Consider the following 21,660-nt stretch of genomic DNA (forward strand, 5'->3'; position numbering starts at 1 on the left):
AGCCTTTCCTGTTACATGCAGAGAAACCTCCACAGTCCCAAAGTGCAAGTCATGAGAAAGGGTACGGGATGAGGATCCCTCCTTAGTTAGCCTGGGCTTCTTGCATAAGCCCCCAGCTGTGTGGGTAGTCCTACTTCTCTCAGTGACTACGTAACAGGGTCAGTCAGCCAGTGACGTCTGTCTCTTCACATGCCTTCGTCTCCTGGAGTGAGGGTGCCTGAGAAGGGCAAGAGGAATTCTTGTGCTCCTTGGAAGGATAAGCAGTTCATAAACAACTCTGAGCTGTTGTTAGAGTGAAGTTAGTCTGCAAGTTGAGGCCCGGCACTGAGGACAAGTGCTTCCCTGGCCTCACACCCTGGGGCGGTGCAGGTGAAGCACCCGACAGTCAGGACGCAGGTCCTACGTGGAAGCCCCAAACACGTTCCAGGGAGTCTATCTGCTAACTTGCAGGAGAGAAAAAAGAAATCCGTTAACTGCTATCAGTTCTGGAGGTAAAGTGCTTACTCTAGCGCAGGGGTTAATCTAAAACAAACGTGGGCAAGCCCTAAAAAGTGGATCCTTAAATAGGAGCTAAGACTAAAGGACAATACAAAACAAACTTTGATTCTTCCTTCATGAGGAGCCGACCCCCGCCGCACAGCAGTCAGGGCCAAGGGCAGCAGCGCGCTGTCTTCCTACATCATCCTGTGGATCTCTTCGAAGTTCATCAGGTTGTTGGCCGTGTCCGACCAGGCAGCATGCTGGGCTCCATCCATCTCGGAGGCAAGCTGGTTGCTCCTTTCCAGAGCGTGATTCATGCCCCCGATCACTTCATTACAGTCGGGACATGTGCTTCTCTGCATGGCTCCCCCGCAATCGCCTATCACATAGATATGGCCATTGGGGCACTTGAACCAGTGGCCACGAGGTAAACCCATGGCTTTGATGATCTGTACACGCTCTTTCTCTGAGATGCCCAGACCAGAACAGGGAAGGGTGGCTTTCAGGGCTTCCATTTTCTTCCGTACAAGCTGTTCATCCTCCTGGGTGAACTTACATGTTCTCTCAAGGACTGTGCGGATGATGCGGACCTCTTCTGCCACAGCACCACTCACTTTCCCCTCCGCCAGCCTGCAGCGGGTCAGGAGGTTCATCAGGTATGTGAGCCTCTGGATTTCATTTTGGAGGTCATCCAATTCCTGGCTGGTGAAGCTCAAACGTTTCTTGGCGAGCCACTCATGAACCTGGTTTAGTCGAGTCCTCACTTTGCTTTGTTCTGAGAAATGCACCTTTTTCAGGGAATCCCAAAGTCCAGCCAAGTGGTCATAGAAGCTGATGTAATTCTCAACAAGGCCCAGGTCCGTCACTGACAGATTATTCTGGTCCAGCTTCTCCATCAACATAAGGAAGTCTTCAGAAGGCAGCGGAAAGAAGGTACTCTTCTCTAGCAGGGCCTTAAGTCGTTCCCGGTTGGTTGCGATTTCCCCTGCTGAGCCCTGGATCTTTTCTTTGACTATTTCAATCTCTTCCAGCCGCTGTTTGATGCTGGTTCCATATCTCAGGTTTTTGCGGATGGGCACCTGGCATATAGGGCAGACTTTCAACCTGATGGCAACCTCATCATCCTTCTGCTCATTCATGTAACGGTCCAAAGCTTGTACCTCAAAGATGTGGCTACAGTCTTCTAGCTGCACAAAGCGGGCATCAGGCTCATCCTCAAAGCCAAAGAAGATTTGGGTGACTTCCTCATGGTGGCAGACACGGCACTTCTTGGGGCACGGCTCCCCACACAAACCAATGCAGGGGTGGCCACAAGCCAGCAGCTTAGTACAAGGCACGTAGCATGGGGGTCGGTTGCAAGGTTCACAGCAGAGTTTGGTGCACTGGTAATGCTGGCAGCGCCAAACACAGGGTTCCACGCAGGGGCTGCACAGTTCCCCACACTTCTTCTTGCACTGACTGTGGACACAGCGGTTCTGACAGGTCTGCTGGCAGGGCGGGCACTCGCCGAGGCATGGCTCCTGGCACTTGTGTGAGCAGATGAGCAGACGCTTGCAGGGCTTCTGACAGCGCTCATGAAAGCGCCCTTCGAAGCAGCTGTGGCAGGAGCCAGGGCAAGGGTGCCCACAGTCCAGGACGGCACCACACTTGGTGGTGCACTTTACCGGAAGGTCATACTTGATGTCTTCCACATTACCGCACTTCACCTGTTGATTGTGCCCACACTTCAGTTTCACGGTGACCAGTTCTGAGCACAACTGCACACAGAACTCACCACACAGGTGGGTGCATCTGTGCCCACATTTCAGGACCTTGGAACAAGGCTCTTGGCAACAGAATTTAGACTCAGGCATGCAACAAGGTACCATCTGTTCATGACCACACCTAAGAATGATTTTGGGCACCTTCACCTGACAAGGCTGACATTCCTGAAAGCACACAAGGGGGCACCGATGTCCATCTTGACAGATGACCTTCTGGCATGGCTTCATACACTGGAACTTCTTGTGCGAGGAGTCGTAAGGGTGGCAGGCACGGGTGCAGACATGCCCGCAGCTCAGACGAAACTCGCAGGGTAGGCTGCAGCCTCCTTCAGGCACTTTTTGGAAGTCAGACGCTTTGGAAACTAAAGTGTAGGTATCAGGGTGGTTCTGGCAGCACAGCCGGAGCATTGGGCCTATTTGATTGTTCTCTCGAAGGGTGTGGATGATCTTGCTCCACAAGGGTACCTTGGCCAGCATCTGCATGTTTCCGATGCAGTACATCCCCTTCTTGGCGCGAGACAAGGCCACGCAGATGCGGTTGGATATCTGGAGAAAACCCACCTTGCCTTCCTGATTGCTCCGCACTAGGGAGAGGAGGATGATGTCATTCTCTTCCCCTTGGTATTTGTCCACCACGTGGACATTGACACGAGCAAATGTCTTGGCTGGCATGAGCTTGCGCAGGCAGAACAGCTGCCCGGTGTAGGTGGTGAGGATGGTGATCTGGGAGGGCAGGTACTCCTGGCATAGGAAGTACTTGCACAGCTCCACCACAAAATGAGCCTCATGCTGATTCTGGTGGCTTTTGCCTTCTTGGATTTCCTGCTCAGGAAAGTTGTGTTCTACAAAGAAAAGGTTGGAAGAGACCCCCTAAAAAAGAAATTAAGGGACATGTTAGAAAGTGCACTCACGGCAGTTTTTCCTTTCTGTTTTCACATTGGCTGACTACAGACCCTGTTCCGGAGAGAGAGACCTTGAGAGCTTTTTGTATACTCTGCACCACAGTCTTTAATTCTGTAGTCGCTGTGTACCTGGTTTGAAGCACTGACAAATAGTGAAATGGACAGAGAACTTGTCTATTTTAGTTTTCAAGGTACTGGTTTGGTATTAGTATTTATAACAGCCACCCACAACCCAACCATTACAGGTTGGACTAAGCAGCAGCTACGATGATGAGGGTGAGAGAACTAACTTATAAGCTCTCTGCTGTGCTGGTGGCTTCACACACCTCATCTCCTTCAATCCAACAGTGCAATGAGGCAGGGCCATTCTTCTCTCTGTGCAGGAGACCCCAACACTCAGAACTGGTATGTAACTTGCTAAAAGGTGACACAGCTACTAACTGGCAGAGATGGAATTCAAAACCCATCTGTGTGTTATCAAATTTTATAATATTTCTCCTCTTAAAAACTAGCTTTTTAAAGAGCTGGCTCTATTCCCTTCTGAAAGCCGCTTTTCACCCTGGTGAAAACGCAGTCTCCTAGACTGCTGACAGCAGATCAGGCAGGGCAGACTCACCTTAATCTTCTCATATTTGAGAACAGAGGGATGATTCTCCAGATCCTGATAAATGTGGGGGGTCAAAAGCTGGGCAATTTCAGGGCGCATGCGGTGCTGAAATAGGACATGTATGTCATTAGAAACACGGGCAAAGAATCAATGCAGTTTTCTAAAGAGTCAGTTACTGGTGGAAAATCTGGGGAGATAACACTTGAAAATAATAACGGAGAAAAGAGCAGAATGTAAACAGATCCTTCATCCAATACAAACTCAACGTGAGTTGATCTTGTGGTATTTTACAACAGAATACAAATCAAGTCTGACAGAGTCATTTGATTACTAAACCAGTTTGATTTTTATGAGGACTTCCTTGCCAGCAGTTGGCAGGCCCCCAGGAGCCTTCTCCTAGACGTTTTGTAATAAAAGAGGCCCAGTTTCTCACCTGGTAATTCAGACGGACGAAGGGAATGTTCACTTTCACTAGCCGTTCAAAGAGAGACACCTCAAGGTTGAAATTCTTGGCCAGATCGTACACATTGGCACTAGGGCGCAGCTGAGAGAAGAAATAGGACTGAGAATTCTCTATTGCAAACATAGTGGATCCATCCATCCATCCACCCACTCATCAAATATTTTTTAAGTGCCTTCTACATGCCAGGCACTGTGATAGGTGCTGGAGGGCTAAGGATACAGTGACACGGGGCATGAAGGCAAGAAATAATGGCGATGTGACTTAAGTCCCCAGGGGTGTAGGTTCTTTAGTTAGGCCTCTGTGAACAGTGACATCTGAGTTGATGCCGGCATGGAAGATGCCAGTCATTCGAAAAGCAAGCCATGAGAGGGAGCAGGAAAGACGGGGGTGGCGACACAGTAATCACATGACATTGTGATGTGAGGTGAAGTCAGAGAAGCAGGCTAAACCCCGAGAATATTGTAGGCCACTTTAAGAAGCTTGATTTTTTTTCCTACTTCTTTCTTTTTTTTAAAAAAGATTTATTTGTTTTTTTTTTTTTTTTAGAGAGAGACAGGAAGGGAGGGAGAGAAGCATCAATTGTGTGGTTGTCTTTTGCATGCCCCCAACTGGGGACCTGGCCTGAAACCCAGGCATGTGCCCTGACTGGGAATCGAACCAGTGACTCTTTGATTTGCAGGCCAGTGCTCAATCCATTGAGCCACACCAGCCAGGGCAAGAAGCTTGATTTTTATATTAAGTGCGATGGAAAACCACTGGAGAGTTCTGAGCTAGGAGTGACGTGATCTGATTTACTTTTTTTGTTTAAATTAATGTTGGCACTTTTATTAAGAATGGATCAGAAGGTGGTAAAAAGGGAGTGGGGGACAGGAAACGTGGTATTGCAATAAATAGTCCATGGTGGATAAGAAAAGTATTAGAAGCAACAGACGAAAAATGGATGATGCTACCTCTAAAATATGCCCCAAATCTAAGAGGACCTACTCTTAGACTGAACATAGAAGGTAAGAGAAAGAGGAATCACAGAAAGCCATTAACAGGCTTAAAAGAACTGGTGATGCAGAGGCCAGTGTCTGTCTTCCCGATTGATTCTACCCCCCAGACAGCAAGTCCATATTCCAGAGGCTCTAGCCCTACCTGTTGGTGGTCCCCAATCAGAATGAGGTGCTGGCAAGCTTTGCTCAGTGTGGCAATGGTGTGGGCCTCAAGGACTTCGGCGGCCTCTTCCACAATGACAATCCGAGGCTCTACCTTCTGCAAAATCTGGCGATATTTGGCAGCACCTCAAGTCAAGAGAGAAGAAAAAGGCTCCTCTGAGATGATGTACTGGACCCCCGGGTCACTGGGCTCCTGGGTTGGTGACAGCTGAGCCCCTCACATTCATCCCAGATGACGGTGACTGCTCAATGAGGGAACAAGTGATGCTGGTACTTGCTCCCAGAGCATCCTACTGGGGTTCCAAATGCAACAGGAGCAAGCAGGTGGATTTCACAAACAGTGTCCTAAATGCAGCTTGCTTGCTTCCAATAGCTTTTCTCGGTATTGCCCTCTAACCTAGTACAGAAGCGTCTCTTCCCCCGTCCCAGATCAGCTGGTAGGAGCCTGGCCCCAGGAGCGAATGGCCGGAGCAGGTGTACTTGCTTCTGTTTCCTTACCTGTGGTCGTCATGCCTATGACCTGGGCGTCCTTTAGGATGTGCAGGTCCTCCTGGAGTCTCAGCTCAGCCAGCCTCTCCGCGGACGTGTGGTACTGGTGCTCGTAGCTGAGGATCATCCGGCGGGTGTCGGCCTGGTACCGCTGCAGCCACAGCCTGAAGAATGGGAAGAACCAGGCAGAGGGAGCCATGAGCTCTATGAGGAGGCAGAGGAACCCCCTTCACTGTGCCCTGCATTTGAAGTGAAACCTAGACCACTCAGGATCTCACAGGCCACAGAGAAACGAAAGACCCAGATGTGCAGGGACCCAAGAATCTAAAATGCCCTTCAGAAAGGTGTGCAGAGGCATGCGGACGAGTGGTGAGGAGCTAAAGAAGCGGTGGGATAAAGAACAGAGGTTAAGTATTGAAAAGAGAGTAAGAGACTTCAGAGGCTTCAAGAATTCCTCCAGATTCTTCCTGCCCCATACCTGGCTGAGTCGTCTCCCTCCATAATTCTCCCAAGTCGTCTTTTACAAGTAAAACAGGTCACATCACTACTGTGCTGGAAACTCTTCCAATGGCTTTTTGAAACTCTTCAGATAAAACCCTTGGGCCTCACCTTAGCCCTACGAGGCCTTGCGCTGTCTGGCCCCTGCCCACCCCTCTACCTTGACTTTGCATTTCTCAGAGCCACACCTGTGCTGGCTGCCTTTCTCACTCTCTCAAACAGATATGCTCCCTCCCTCCCATCTCAAGGCCTTTACCTATGAGGTTCCCCAAATCTTGTCTGCTCTCCCTTCCCCACTGGCCTTGTAATTACCTCCTCCCCTTTCAGGGCTTGCCTCCAATGTGATTTTCCCGGGCACCTCAGACAGACCAGCTCAGATCCCACGTTACTATGACTAGCCTTCCTTACTCTGTGTGTGTGCGCGCGCGTGTGTGTGTGCCCATTTGTAATGTTTTAGTTGTGGAATTAACGAGTTTGTCTCCTTGGATAGACTCTAAACTCCGTGAGGAGGTACAGCCAAGTGTCTTCTATCCAATGGCTGTTTCCCCAGCACTCAGCCCAGTGGGGTGGCTCAGTCTATCATCAGCTAACGCTGTGGAAGGTCTGGGGTGGGGTGGTGGGGGGTTATGTTCTAGGAAGAGAAAAGGAACGCCCTGGGGAATCACATGGGCTAGCTGGGGTTGGGCACAGTACCTATAAAGCTGCCAGCGAGAATTCAGATCCAGCTGCCAAACATCCTGGATTTCATTGGCCTCGGCCTCGGTCATGGTGTTCAGTTTGAGAAGCTCATCCTTTACTTTCTTCTTCATTTTCTTTTTCTGGTTAGGCTGCATCTGGTGACATCAGTACCAGCAAGGGTCACTATAAGGGCAGAGGGGGGCCCTGTTCTAAGCCCTAGATGGGGATCACAGCAGATAAAAACAGGTGCTGCCACCTCTGAAGACCTTCTTTAAGGGTCTTACACATTCAACATAGATTCCGTTGCAGAGGGCTAAACGGGGCTCTGGAGCCAGTGGGCCTGCACTGAAAGCGTCACCCGCCCCTTACTAGTTGTAGGGCCGAGGAGAGTAAGTTACTGCGCCCTCTATGGGCCTCAGCACCGCTTCCCTAAAACGGGAATGGAACTGTAGCTCTTCGTAGGATTGCTGGGTTGACTGAAGGACTAAATACACAGAAAGCACTGAAAATAGGGCTGGCACCAGTTATAACTAATTATCTTTTGACCCCAGTTTGCTTCTCACTCTGAAAACATGCACCACGAAAGCAGTGGAGGGGCCTTCCTGCTAAAGGCTGCACAGGGCCTGCGAGGACGGTCTTCACACCGTCATGTCACAATAGCATGTTTAACAAGTGGATTAAAGGCACCATTTTGGAGAAGCTGCTCTCCCCTGGATGTCACTGAGTCTGAGGCCATGAACCACTAGAAAAACTGGCATTTGAGACAAATGTCACAATACTATGGACCTTGCCCCACTTCAAAACCAAACAAACTCCTCTTGAGGCCACGTGGCAGAGATGCCCAATCCACATTTCAAAGTATTGGGATCATGACTCCACCCATCATTTATAGTGATGTCGAACTGAACTAAGAGATCAGGTTCAAAGCCACCACACTGGTGAAAACTGCACCCAAAGTTACCCTTGAAAGTCCCTTAAATCAACAGTGGGGTTCAGAAAGTGTTATTCTGAATACCTAGCCCTCTAATATCTAGTAATGCATGGTGAATTCTGAGGCCCTCCGGGTCCTACCGAAGGAAGGAGGAGAAGCAAAGTCCACACATAGCCATGCGTGTATTCACACTCTGCTGGCTTTAAGAGAGTATCAAATCCCAGGGAGAACGAAGTATTCCACCAGCCTGTACGGCTCGCTTCGTTTCACTTTACTTGAATCCTCTAAAACCTTAATGCATGTCCAGACTTGTTTGTAGTTTCTAGCATCCATGGAAGCACCAAGCACTAAGACCACAAGTATCTGATATGACCCGTAAGTGCCGCGTTTTTCTGAAAGTTCAAGGGAAGCACCTGGCTCCCTGCTTCCTGTCTTTCTAAGTTGGCATTTCGCACCTGGGCCCCTCCTGGGAAGGAGACTCATCCTATATACGAGGGTCTGCTTGTAAACGGGGAAACCTAGCTCACGTGGAGGAGGGGGCGGAAACACTGTAACCGAGGTGGGTGATACACAGGGGCTGCCTTCTGCTCAGAACTGCTGCGCTCAGGCCTAGTTCGGAAGGGTCTAACCCCCACCCACAGGGCAGGAGTAACTGAACTCCCGTTTCCCACTCTGGGAAGGCTCTGAGGGGGCTGAGCTTACCTCCCACTCTCCTTCGGCTGGCTCCTGCCCAGCTGCCGCCCCAGGGCCCTCGTTTCCCAGCCGCATGGCCAGAAGCGCTTTTGCCAATTCCTGGATCACCCCGTTCTCTTCCTTCTTCCGCCGCCGGGGCCTCACTACCTCTTCTTCCTCAATCACCCGGTCTGCTTGAATCAGGTCAGCCTCCTCTTCTATCTCAATCAAAGAACCTTCCTCTTCCCCTTCTTCCTCCTCCTCCTCCTTTCCTGCCTGGGCTACGAGAGGAAAACAGGCAGGGCAGGGATGAGGACTCTTGAAGCCCAAGGATGAAAGGGAGCACTGACAAAAGCTTAGACGGTTGAAGACATTCTCAAGGGGATTTAAGTGGTTACCTCTCGGGAGGGACATAGGAAGAATGGGAGTTCGGGAATGGAGACTTGGGTTTCCTTATACACTTTTCAGTGACAATTTTATATTACTCATTCCCCCTTTAAAAAAAATCTTTACCATATACAGATTGTGGCAAAAGTAGGTTTACGGTTGTTCACATGGAAAATAATAATTAATGGATAATAATAATATAAACTCTGTGTTTCGTGTACTCACAACTATATATCTACTTTTGCTTCACCCTGTATACAACGTATGTACCCCTCTAAGTAACACATTGTCTACTCTTGACTTTTTGGAGCTCTATATAACTCAAATCATAGTGTATATATCTTCCCTTAACTTGCCTTTTTCATTCAGCATGTTTCAGAGATTCATGTATGTTGCCATATATCCTGTAATTCCTTTCCACTATTATATAGTATTTCATTATCTGAATAGATTATAATTGATCCACCCATTGTACAAATGTTGATAGACATTTGAGTTCTTTCTGTTTTTCTATTATCATAAAATGGCTGTGCCAATTGCTATTCCTGCTAGCAGTGTATCAGAGCTCCCCCCACTCCACATGCTTATCAATGAAGGTTATACATAACTTTTTAATTGTTCCAATTTGGTGGGTGCATAGCAGTACCTCATTTTGGTTTTAATTCCTCTGGTTTCTAATGAGCACCTTCCTTATTGACCGTAAGGATTTCTTATTTTATGATGTGCCTGTGAAAAGTGTTGTATCTGTTTTTCTGGTAAGCGACTGTTTATCTTTTCTGATTCGTTAATGCTCATTACATATCCTGGGTATTACTTTTAAGTTCTGCTCTTCTGGTCTTTATCATATCCCACATTACAATGTGATTCTAGGTAGACACCCACTTCTTACCTATATTTTCAGGTCCTGCTGGAGCAACACTTTGGGTGAAAGAAATGACACCCAGACCCAGCCATTCCAGCATCATGGAATGCTTCCGGCTCTGGAAACAACCCCATTCGCCACCCTGAGGAAGGAAGAATCATCAGTCATAAGAATTCTATGACAACCAATATGAAGGAAAAGATCTCCCTGACAGATCAAAAGTAATTCCCTTAAAATTTAGAGGCTGCAAATTGGCAACCCTCTGGCAACTGCATCACTTAATAACACTCGCACAGACTTTAAAAACATTTTTTTCTTTTGTTGATTCTAGAGGGGAAGGGAAGGAGAAAGAGAGGGAGAAACATCGATGTGAGAGAGAAACATCGATTGCTTGTCTCTTCCATGTGCCCTGACCAGGGACTGAACCTGCAACCCAGGCATGTGCCCTGACGGAGAATCAGACTGGCAGCCTTTCAGTTTGCAGGACGTCGTCCAACGAACTGAGCCACACCAGCCAGGGCTTGCATAGACTTAAAAATAAAAATTTCCTGCCTCTGTTGACAAAACCAGGAGCTATGGCAGCAACCAGGCTGCATTCCTGAATGACAACCAATTGCGAGAAGTGAGTTGCTGCCAGCGCTTTTTTCTGCTTTGCCACAGTCTTCTCTGCTTCCCAAAGTCTCACACCTAGCCTGCTTCGGTCATTTTTATAGTACATAGTTGATTCCTTTTGGCTTTTGGGTTTGTAACTCTGAAATTCACCAACCCCACTGATAATAGGGTACCATTTCACTAGGTTCCCAGCTAGTCACTTTAGAGTGACTGTGTTAGTTACTTCTCATAACAATTTTTCTTAAAAAAGATTTTATTTACTTATTTTTAGAGAAAGGGGAAGGGGGGACAAAGAGTGGGAGAGAAGCATTAACGTGTGGTTGCCTCTCACATGCCCTCCACCGGGGACCTGGACTGCAACCCAGGCACGTGCCCTGACCGGAAATCAAACCGGCAACCCCTTGGTTTGCAGGCCGGCACTCAATCCACAGAGCCACACCAGCCAGGGCTCATAACATTTTTTGAAGGCAGGCATTATTATTATCCTTGTATGACTGTTGTGGGATCTGAGGATCACAGTGGCCCAAGTCAAACAGTTTGTGTGACTTAAGTCTGTCAACTCCAGTCTAGCAACCAAAGGTCAGTAAAGTACCAAATTTCAAATGCAAAAACTGCTTTTCTACATAGGCAGCAAACATTTTAAATTCAGACATTTTTTTTCTTGTAAGACCTAGTAGTACCAATAGGTCAATAGTCTTCTGTTGAGGACTTAATTCTCCCCTCCTGTTTCATATCCCTAAATTGGAACTGGGTCCCCAGGTTACTCCCAAGCAGGCCAACTCAAAACTCATCTATCCTGGGCATATGTAATAATCATTTTATTAATGACTCATTAACACCATTTGCAGAGACCTTACCTGTTATAGGGCAGACTGAGCCAAGCCAAGGGGAAGATCAGACTGCTATCAACTTCCTTTCTGCCCAACGACACACAGGGCTAGGTTGTCTCGTTACATTTCATTTAATAAGCACTCACAGCACACTTATTAAGAGGTTTATAAATATTAACTTGTTTATCCAACTAATCCCATAAGAATTAAGTTGATCTATAAGAAACTCCACTTTTTCAGGTCAAAATTATAAACACTGGCAATTTCATATGGTTCAATTTAATGTTGTTATTATTCCTGCTTTATAAATGAGGAAACAGGCACAGAAAAATCAAGGAACTCGCCCAGAGCAAAACCAGGATTTCAACCCAGAAGGCTAACTCCAGGCTTAGTCTTGACTAGTGTACTCAGCTGTCTCTCCTCATGAAACGGCAGCATCAGATTACCAAAGAGCTAATGCTCTGGATTGCTGCTTCTGCTGAAGGCTCCTTCCAAGTACCGAGTCAAGACAGATGCTTGCATCCCCCAGGATGACCCCTACCTGTATCGGTCCATCCATCAGGCTTTCCCAGTGCTGGGAGGAAATGTACTTCTGCAGGTGCTGCTCCCGCACTACACCTTTCATGGTGCACTCCAGAGTGCGGGCCCCTTGATGTACCTCTTGCTCTGACTCCTTCATTTGTGTCACGATCTGCTTAGAACAGTGGTAAAGAAATGATGGGGAAGTATCATCATCCCCCAAACTCAGTCCCTGCCTTGGGGGAAAACAAAGCTAAGACAGGAATAGCAAGAATGGAGAGTAAACCAGCTTCCCAAAGCACATTACTGTAATCTTAAAACCAAAGGTTTATTATCTAAAATGTGTAAAAGGCTCTGACTAATCAACAAGGAAACAAATAATACAACAGAAACACAGGACAAGGATACTATGGTGGAGACTTCTCTCTTTTTCCCTCAGTAATAACTCAAGAGTTTTGGCTGGGCATACGGCCGCTCCGCTAGAAGATGGTCAATAGGCTACAAGTCGGGGTGCTGTGTGTGGTTTGGAGGAATGAGCCCAAGGCTCTGGCAGGAGCCGGGAGGGGGCAGCATGCCCTTTTTTGTCCTTTCTCCACCTTGGATTATAAGGGCAAAGGTCACACCCCAGGCTTAGCAGAATGGAACGCTGGGATGACCCCGGCTCCTTCACAGCTCTGTGGAGCCTCCCCATCTGCCTAGGACCGCCCCCTCTGAAAGCCAATGCTCCCTCGTTTAGTTCCCCTTGGCGCCACCTCTAGTACCCAAAGCTGGGACTTACATTCATGTAGGCCCTCTGCAGGTGCATGGGGAGGTTTCGGCGGAACTCCCGCTTGTTCCTCAGCTCCCGCAGAGTGAACTGCTTCAGTATTTCACTGTTGCTCCTTCCCCCTACCCTCACGATGCTGGTCTTCTGACACTTGTAGATGCCTGTGGAGAAGCGTGGAGCACAGCAGAGTTGAGAGGAGCCAGGCTGGATTCTCTCGGGCGAGAGCTGTACGTGTCTGGGGCCTGTGGCAGCTGGTCCCTTAGGGAACAAACTGGCGCTTACAGGAAATCGACTCCATTAATGAGCATGACATCCTCAGAAAGGATACGACCTGCAGAGCAGTACAGTGTGCTGCTTAAGAGCACAGGCTTTACGATCAGATAATCGAGGACCCAACTTATCGGCTCCACAACTTACTTCTATGTAACCTGGGGCGAGTTACTTTACTTGACCCTCAGTTTCTTCATCTGTGATGTGAAGGTAGTAGTACTTTCCTTATAGGGCTACAGTCCAAAAAAGCCAGAGAATATCTCTCTAGCTCCTAGGTAGGGCCTAGGATAAAATAAACTCTCAGTAAATGTTCTCTATTTTCACTCTACATACCTATATTTATGGATTCATGTGCCAGACATGTGCTAGGCTCTGAAGATACAGCAGGGAAAACACAGACTTAGTTTCTAGTTTGTTCGCACGTCTCACAGTCTGGCTGAGAATATACAGATTAAACAACTGATCACTATAGTGAAATGCGGTTAAGTACTAGAAATACACGATGCTGCAAGTATGTAAGAAGGGGCCTTACCTAGTTTGGATGAGGTAGGGATCTAATTCTCGAGGATCTAATATTTGAACTGAGATTCCAGAATAAGAAGATTTAATCTAGGTGAAAGGAGGATATAGAAGAATGGAAAATAATATTCTAAGCAAAAGGAAAAGCATATACTTATTCATTCATTAAAGTATTTTTTCAGTGCCAGGATCTGTGAATATAGCAAGAAACAGGCCCAGCCCTCATGGTGTTTATGGTCTAGGGTCGAGCCACAGAAAAATAAATTGTTGCATATGTGCTAAGTCTGTGAAGGAAAAATACAAAAGGAGACTTAACCTTGGCTTAGGGCAATATTAAAGTACACCTGAAGAGAGATTTAAGGTAAAATCTGAGAAATGAATAGAGTGGGAGCCAGCCAGGCTGGATGGGGTCAGGATGGACAGAGAGGTAGAGAGCAGAAGTGCATTCTAGGCTGCGGGAGCAGCATGGACCAAGGAAGAAGCTGAGAAATTCAAGGGACTCCTGTTAAACCAAGCACGCTGTTGTCCGGGGACAGCCAACTGACCTGGAGTCTGCAAGGTCCTTCCCCATATGAGAAGACCACCCTCTCCCCAACACCCCCACTCTTATTAGGGATTTCTGGACCCAAGGGTAGGTAGGACAATGACCATGTCCAGCTCAAAGCAGCTAGAGAAGCACGAGACATTCACCCATTGTCCTTTATAAGATTATAAAGGGTCTTAAGTCTGAGAGGGGGGGATTGTTATCTTTTATTGTTAATTTTTTTTTTTTGTTTAAGAATAATATAGGAAAAGGTGAAGCCAGAAAACTTGTATGCATGACCCATGGGCATGGACTGGGGGTGGTGGGATTGCTGGGGGAAGGGGGTGCTGGGAAGAGGGGAGCAAAGGGGAAAAAATTGAAACTATCGTAACAATATATTCAATAAAATATACTTAAAAAAAAGAAATTCAAGGAACTGAAGACAATGGGAAGAGGTAAGAGATGAGATTCAGAGTTAGGCTGGCATAGGCGACATATAGTCTTACAGGTCATGGTGAGAATTGTGAAGTTTATTCAAAGGGCAACAGAAAGCTACTGAAGTCGCTAATGGTTCAACTATAAAAGTCTTGATAGAGAACAGTTTTGCATAATTACCTTCCAAAAACTGGTCCAAAGCATGATTAGTGTAACACACAACCAAGATGGGGAACTTCTGCTGGTTAATTTGCCAAACCGGGTAATTGGTTAGAAGGGCCTGAACAATTTTTAGACCGACATAGGTTTTGCCTATAAAAAAGAAGAAAAAAAAGTTAGAAAACTTAAGAGACTTACTGAATGGAATAGTTAATTATAGAAAATTATTATTTTTTTAAAAGCCCTCTTGGTCTTCTGTCTCCCAGCCACCCTCTTCCTCTCTTAAAAGCAACTAATGTTACCAGTTTCTTGTGTAACTTTCCAGAGATCGTCATCCAATACATATAGAAACAAATATGAATATAGTTCCTTCCCTCCTTCCTTAATACAAATAGCAGTGGACTATTTTCACTGTTCTACATCTTGATTTTTTTACTTAAAGAATCCTCCCTTTTTGTTTTTCACAGCTGTAGTTTTTAAAGTTTCCTATTAATGGACACATCATTTGTTTTCAATCTCATGTGGCAAATTATTTAGGGAGGTATATTTTCATGAGAAGAAAGTATAGCATAAGGGAGCCAGGACTCTAGAGCCAAAATGTCTGCTTTTAAGACCTAGGGCTGTCATTTACCATCCATGTGAGCTTCAACATATTATTCAGACTCTTTGCCTTAGTTTTTTCATGTGAAATGGAATGGTTTCTGCCTCACTGAGTTATTGGGAGGATGCAATGAGTTCACATATGTCTAGTATGTAAAACAGTATTTGGCACATAGTACTATTATATACAGTAAGTCCTCACTTAACGTTGTTGATAGGTTCTTGGAAACTGAGTCGTTAAGCAAAATGACATAAAACAAAACCAATTTTCCCATAGGCTGATTGACAGAAATAAGAGCATGTTTCTACGGCATACTTCTGGTCACAAAAACATCACCAAACTTCTAAGTAAAGACCCCAAATACTCCTAATATTAAACACTGAAATATATGTGTGCTATATACATACATTTAAGAAAGATGAATAAAAACAAGTAAGAGAATTCTTTTCCAAACCACTTATTCCATCGGAAGTGGCTGGAGCCGATCCTGGCAGCTCAGGGTTCAAGGTGGGAGCCACCTGGATAGGACGCCCTTCTATCCATCACAGGGCACACTCACACACTCACTCGGACGGGGACAATGTAGACACGCCAGCTCACCCCATGTGTACATCTGTGGGATGTGGTAGGAAACTGGAGTCTCTGGAGGAAACCCACACAGACATGGGGAGACCATACGAACTCCACAGACAGTGGCCCCGATTGGGAATTGATTTTTTTTTTTCTGATCAGTATTATTAAGAAATGATGGTTAATGAAATTACATCATTCGAGGACCTGCTGTACTTGATATTATTTAATTAAAATATAAAAACGAATACAGCCTTTGATGAAGCAGAGGTAATGTTCTGAAGTTTGACCCCTAGCAGTTTTCTAACTTTGTGATTTTGATTTATTACTGTGCATACCAGTGGGTCCCCACTGGAAAATCACCATAAGCAGCAACTTTATAAACAAGTTTTATGTCCATTTCATGGAAATGTTTTTTTTTTTAATTGAATTTATTGGTGTGCCATTGGTTAATAAAATTATATAGGTTCCAGGTGCACAATTTTATAATATATCATCTACATATCGTATTGTATGTTCACCACCCCAAGTCTCCTTCCATCTCCATTTACCTCCTCTATACCCTCTTCTAGCTCCCCCCATCCCATCATGGGAATGTTTCTAATTGAGATATTCTAGAAACCTAGAGTCAAGCCTCCCTTCTCTATCCCCTAAGGCAGATGACATGTGCTCTGAAAAATTCTCTTACCTGTTCCAGGAGGTCCTTGAATAATAGCCAGTTCTCTCGTGAGAGCAAACTGCAAAGCTTCCATCTGGGAGTCATCCAGCTTCAGGGCTTCTTTGGAGGGCCACTGGCTGAGGTCTAAGACGTTAACTCTGGGATATCTCAAGCCCATGGCATTCTTCAGAGATTCCCTGGTGGCTGAGGGATTATTTATTAAGGGAGTGAAATCATACCTGCCTCCCATTAACAAGTACCTTGGCTCCCTCACATGAGAGTCACACTCCACAATGTTTCTCTGGAAGGGGACATCTTCCTCCTGGACCTCCTGGAGTCCTTCCAGGACATGCCTATAGGCCTCAAAGTATGCGGTTGTCTCCACCATGAGGAAGGAGTCAGAGGGCTGGACCTCCGCGAGCAGCTCTTGGCTCTGCTCATTGAAGCAGAGCTGGACAAATCCTTGGCAGAGATCCTCTTGCTCTCGGTTAGACACTGTGGCAAAAAGAAATGTCTCAAAATTGTCCTTGGACATGCACACCAATGACCCATAGAGCAATCGTTTGGAATTCTGCCAGCGAACCTTCTTCAGGGGTTTTGTGTCAAACTGCACCTTATAGACAATGCCTGACGATGAACACACAGGGGTGATGATCCTGGTATTAAAGTAGATTCGGATGTCATCAAACTTTCTCTTCCTCAGGCCTTGGTCTTCAAAGCTTTGGAGAAGTTCCAGAATGCCTTCTCGTAGGGGTCTGACAAAATCTTCTCTCAGGAGTCGAAAGTGGGTATCCAGATAGACGGCAGTGCTCTCGTATTTCCCAGCAATAATGTTGGGGCGGAGGAATGGCTTCTCATCCAAGTGCACCTCGTTATAGGTAGGGTAAATGGGCATGGTCCGGTAGCTCTCAACATGGTCGTCTGCCTTCGGCTGGACTAAAGTGTATGTGTCCACTCGTAGAGTGCCCTCTCGCCTCTTCTCCTGCAAATGTTCGATGATGATCTGCACCTTTTCCAGGTTCTTCTCAGTCTCCTCTTCTATGTCAACACCAGAGGCTCTCAAAGCATTAAGAGAAGTTGGCAAGAGGGAAATGAGCATGGAAGTTTCCTGCATGGAGCTGGCAGGGAAGGCGCTTACGAGCTCCTGGAGGAGGAAGATGATGTTGCCAATGTGTTCGGGATACTGGTTTCGAACGTCAGGAATGGGTTCAGTGATCATCCCTACCACATAATGCGGAAGGCAGACTTTGAGGAAATTTGAGTTCTTCAACACGCCTAGAACATGAAGAACACTCTGGCGATCCATTCTGGAACTACAAGCCTTCCGAAGAACCTGGCAAATGAGCTCAAGGAAGTTGGGTTTCATTAAAGAATGAGACAGAAGCTCCTTCAGCCCTAAACTTGTGGCAAGTGTGATGACCACCTCAGAGGGGTCTTTCTGCAGAAGACTTTCTAGGAACTTATAGCCCAGTTTCTTCACCTGCTGTGGCTGTCCTGCAGGTTTCTGGTAGGGGGTCCGCCACTGTTGGAAGTTTTCATCAGACCATGGCGGTCTGCGGTTCCTTCCCTCCCGACTGCCATTCCTTTGCCTGGTGTCATTCTCCTGACCGTGTCTTTGGCCTCTAGGTTCATCATTGGCATGTCCCCCACGGTTCCTCCTTTCCGGATGTGGGTTCCTTCCCATGGCCGCAAACCTCTCTTCTCTTTGCCAATAAGGAACAGGATGGTTGTTGGCCCTTGGATGTCTTCCCAGCAGGTTGTCTTCTCCTCTGAGAGCATTGGTTGGTGGATTATTGGCCTGATATCTAGCTCCTGGTGGTAATTCACCGTCCATAGGCCCTAAATATTGGGTAAGCACAAAAATCAAGATGCAAGGAAATCCAATAGGACAATAATGAACAAACACGTTCTCATTTTCCAAAATGACCGAGGAGCTTAGGTTTTATCTGGAGAAAAATAAGGTTTTCTACTAAGTCATATAGTAAATATAAAATAGATTATTACTATGCTGTATATATTATAAAAATACTGTTGTCCTTACTAGTGTGGCTCAGTGGACTGGGTTGCATCCCACAAACCGAAAGTTCGCTTGTTCAATTCCGGGTTGGGGCACATGCCTGGGTTTTGGGCCAGGTCCCCAGACAGGGGTGGTGCAAGAGGCAACCAATCGATGTTTCCTCCCTCTCTTCCCTTCTCTCCAAAAATAAATAAGTAAAATGTTTAAAAAATATACCGTTTTTTCAGAGGGTGCAAAAGGGAAAAGAAATAAACATTTGTTGAGTGTCTAATACATGCTAGAGAATAAATACTTGTAGTATATCACTTAATTCTCACAAGCTGGGATTACAGTATTCCCTCACTTTTCCTGGGTATTACGTTCTAGACCCTGCTGCAATAGGTGAAAATCTGCAAAGTAGGGACCTTCCATTTATTTTAGTATTTATATATATTTTAAGGCTTTATAAACCCTTCCCACACACTTATAAACTGTTCCCAGTCCCTTATTAACCTTTCCCACTCCCTTATTAACCTTTTCCACTTTTATAAACACTACTTATGTTCTTAAACATATTTACACTCTTAAACCTACGTAGCTTTAACAACATACGTATACAGTACCACAAAATCCCACGATATAGCGAAATATCTGCGATAAATGTAACATTTTTAAAAATCCCATGATAAGTGAGGCCGTGATAAGTGAACCATGATATAGAGAGGGACTGCTGTATTTCAGAGGGTCAAAAAGATCAGCTTATTGCTTGTAGTTTCTTGCCAGTACCAAACAATAGTCAGTGTATGAGTTTCAGAGCCAAACAGACCTGATTCAAATGTTGACCTGAGCACTTCCGCACTGTATTACCTTGGCCAAGTTGCATAATTTCTCTAAGCTTCAGTAAATGGGCTGTTGTAATGATTAAACGTTTATGAGATGCTTAGTATAGTGTAGTACCTGACATATAAAAAGCTCTCATTAATGTTAGTTATTACTAGTAGCACTAATAATAATTTTCTATTGGCCTACCCTATTGATTTTTAGAGCCATTGGTTCTGCCATTAAACAATTATGTCACAGACAACAGAGGCATCAAGTGAGCTAAAAACTATAAAGGGAAATGCTTCATAAACTTTGCCTAGACAGCAAAGGGGGCTGTGGGGTTTCCTTTACTAAGATGTCTTTGAGCTAATTAAGACTGTTAAGACATTGAAAAATGAAACTCAAGTGTTCCTCCTTTCTGCAGCACAAGTTCATTTACATAGTACTTATCTATTATCAACCCTTAGAAGAGAAAGTGTGTGTATGTGTGTGTGTGTGTGTTGGAGGGGGGGTGACATACCCAATACACACATGAAAGCTAACATGACTAAGTGGATGAAGCTGAACTTGTCTTCCTTGATTTGCCACACATTTCATAAGAGATCTTGGCCCACAAACACAAGTCCAGTTTGTTTTCACTCTTCTTTCCTCTAAAACTGATTCTGGAGCTGACCCAACTAGCAGAATGACTTGGAGATTTTAAAAACAAACAAACAAAAAATAAGACTGTAAACAATGATTTGATAAAAAGTGTTGTAAACATTTCAAATGCACACCATATGAAAAATGATCATTCCACTTAATGACATCAGATGCTAACTCCACTTATATACAGTTTTCCTTGTTTTGCATTTTTTAGAGAAAATGGTAATGTGAAACATAAAGGAATATTTGGTAAATATAAATACTGTATACTGCTGAATTTTAAAGTTTTATAATTATTACTTTTAAATTTCCAAGATATCAGAAGAACGTCCTTTTATTTTCTGATCTGATTAGAAAACTAGACATTTTGGAAGAACGAAAAATCGATAGTTTCTCATTCTTTCAACATTCATACAATTCATAAAATAAAATTTTACAGTTCTTCCTCATTGATCCCACATCTAAACTCAGATGACATATTGAAAACTTTAGGGAAAAGCAAATATCCATTTGATTGTTTTCTTTTAGAAAGTTCTGAGCAAAACAGAACAATCATTGCAGTAGAGTAATGTTTTTGTTTTTGTTTTTGTTTTTTTAAGAGTAATGCTTTTGGAACAAACTTTGATTTTGTGACAAAGACTCTAGTCACATGCTAACGAATAGAAAACCACTAGCTATGTGTGGCTATTAAGCATCTTAAATGTGGCTAAACTGAACTGAGATGTGTAAAATAACACATGAAATTTTGAAGAATCGATACCAATGTTAAATATCTCATTAAATTTTTTTATATTGATAAAATCTTAAAATACTTGACTATATAGGAGATAAATAAAAACATTAAAATTATTAAACTACTATGATACTATATTTGATTATAATAAAATAATATTTGAATATATTGGCTTAAATTAAAAAAGTACTAAATCATTACATTTTACTAAATTAGTATTACATTTTTTTTTAAATTTTATTTTTTGGTTTTTCAATTAGTTGTCCCATTTTCCCCCCATTGCTCCCCGTGCCCAACCCACCCCTTCTCCCGCAATCATGTCCCTCCCCGTTGTCCATGTCCATGAGTCATTCATACACGTTCCTTGACAAGACCCTTCCCTTACTTATCCCCCTTCTCTCCCGCCCCCCTCCCCCCTACTGACTACTATTCTAGTCTTTGCCTTTTTAGTTTGTTTGTTTGTGTTGCTCAGTATTAAATTTTTAAAAATGGACTTCACCTGTTCCTTTTTGCTTTTTTTTTAACAATGCTACTAGAAAAAGTTCTAATTTCATTTTTGGGTTTTATTATGTTTCTACCGGACAATGCTGCTCTACACCAGTGTTATTTCCGTTTCTGACACCTAGTCACTATCTTTGTTGAAGGGCACCCATTCGTCAGTTCTCTTAGGGAAAGGGGAGGGCTATCTTTTTTTCAGAGTCAATCACATTGTATAGTTAAGAAATAAGCCATTCTTTACGTGGGAGTGCAGTCAGTCCTAGGAGGGCCTGCTCACTCACAGGGAACTCAGTTTCCTTCCCATTAGTTGGAAAACCTTGCTGACCTCTGTGGTTGGTATGGGGATCCCTGGGCCTGGCGTCCAGGCAAGGTCTTCTGTCCTCCATATCTGAGTCACCTGAACTCCTCCAGCCTCACGTTCCTTTAAGTTGCCTGGAAATCTGTATGGATTAGGAGGAATTAGTACTCTTGAAACACAGCCTCTAGCAGAAAAACCCCCAAACAGCATTAAGCCAATCCTTCTGCCTGTACATCTTAACAATTTGTTAACTAAGAGTTTAAACACAGATTTTAGCCACGGTCAGTGTTCAACTCTGTGAACACCCAATTATGACA

At 44.9% G+C, this 21,660-nt stretch overlaps 1 protein-coding gene across 1 annotated transcript; it reads right to left on the reverse strand.

The window, feature by feature from the left end:
* Window positions 1-358: 358 nt before the first annotated feature.
* On the reverse strand, window positions 359-21,457 carry ZNFX1 (zinc finger NFX1-type containing 1). Its single transcript, XM_090286547.1, has 13 exons — window positions 21,371-21,457; window positions 16,382-18,190; window positions 14,544-14,675; window positions 12,629-12,777; window positions 11,873-12,022; window positions 9,917-10,031; window positions 8,671-8,921; window positions 7,053-7,192; window positions 5,871-6,025; window positions 5,353-5,498; window positions 4,186-4,296; window positions 3,762-3,857; window positions 359-3,113 (listed from the first exon to the last, which is right to left on the reverse strand). Exons 1-13 carry the CDS (start codon window positions 21,429-21,431, stop codon window positions 675-677), a joined length of 5,754 nt encoding a protein of 1,917 aa, XP_090142673.1. The 5' UTR covers window positions 21,432-21,457; the 3' UTR covers window positions 359-674.
* Between the last annotated feature and the right edge of the window lie 203 nt (window positions 21,458-21,660).

This window comes from Furipterus horrens, unplaced genomic scaffold (genome assembly GCF_987537825.1).
Source record: "Furipterus horrens unplaced genomic scaffold, mFurHor1.1.pri manual_scaffold_8, whole genome shotgun sequence".
NCBI lineage: Eukaryota > Metazoa > Chordata > Mammalia > Chiroptera > Furipteridae > Furipterus > Furipterus horrens.

Excerpts from the sequence above, each read along its gene's own strand:
- ZNFX1 (XM_090286547.1), bottom strand. The coding sequence starts at position 21,431 with ATGGAGGACAGAAGACCTTGCCTGGACGCCAGGCCCAGGGATCCCCAT. Across the intron at positions 18,191-21,370 it reads TCCCCATACCAACCACAGAG|GGCCTATGGACGGTGAATTA; the intron begins GTCAGCAAGGTT and ends CCCAATATTTAG. Across the intron at positions 14,676-16,381 it reads TCAAGGACCTCCTGGAACAG|GCAAAACCTATGTCGGTCTA; the intron begins GTAAGAGAATTT and ends TCTTTTTTATAG.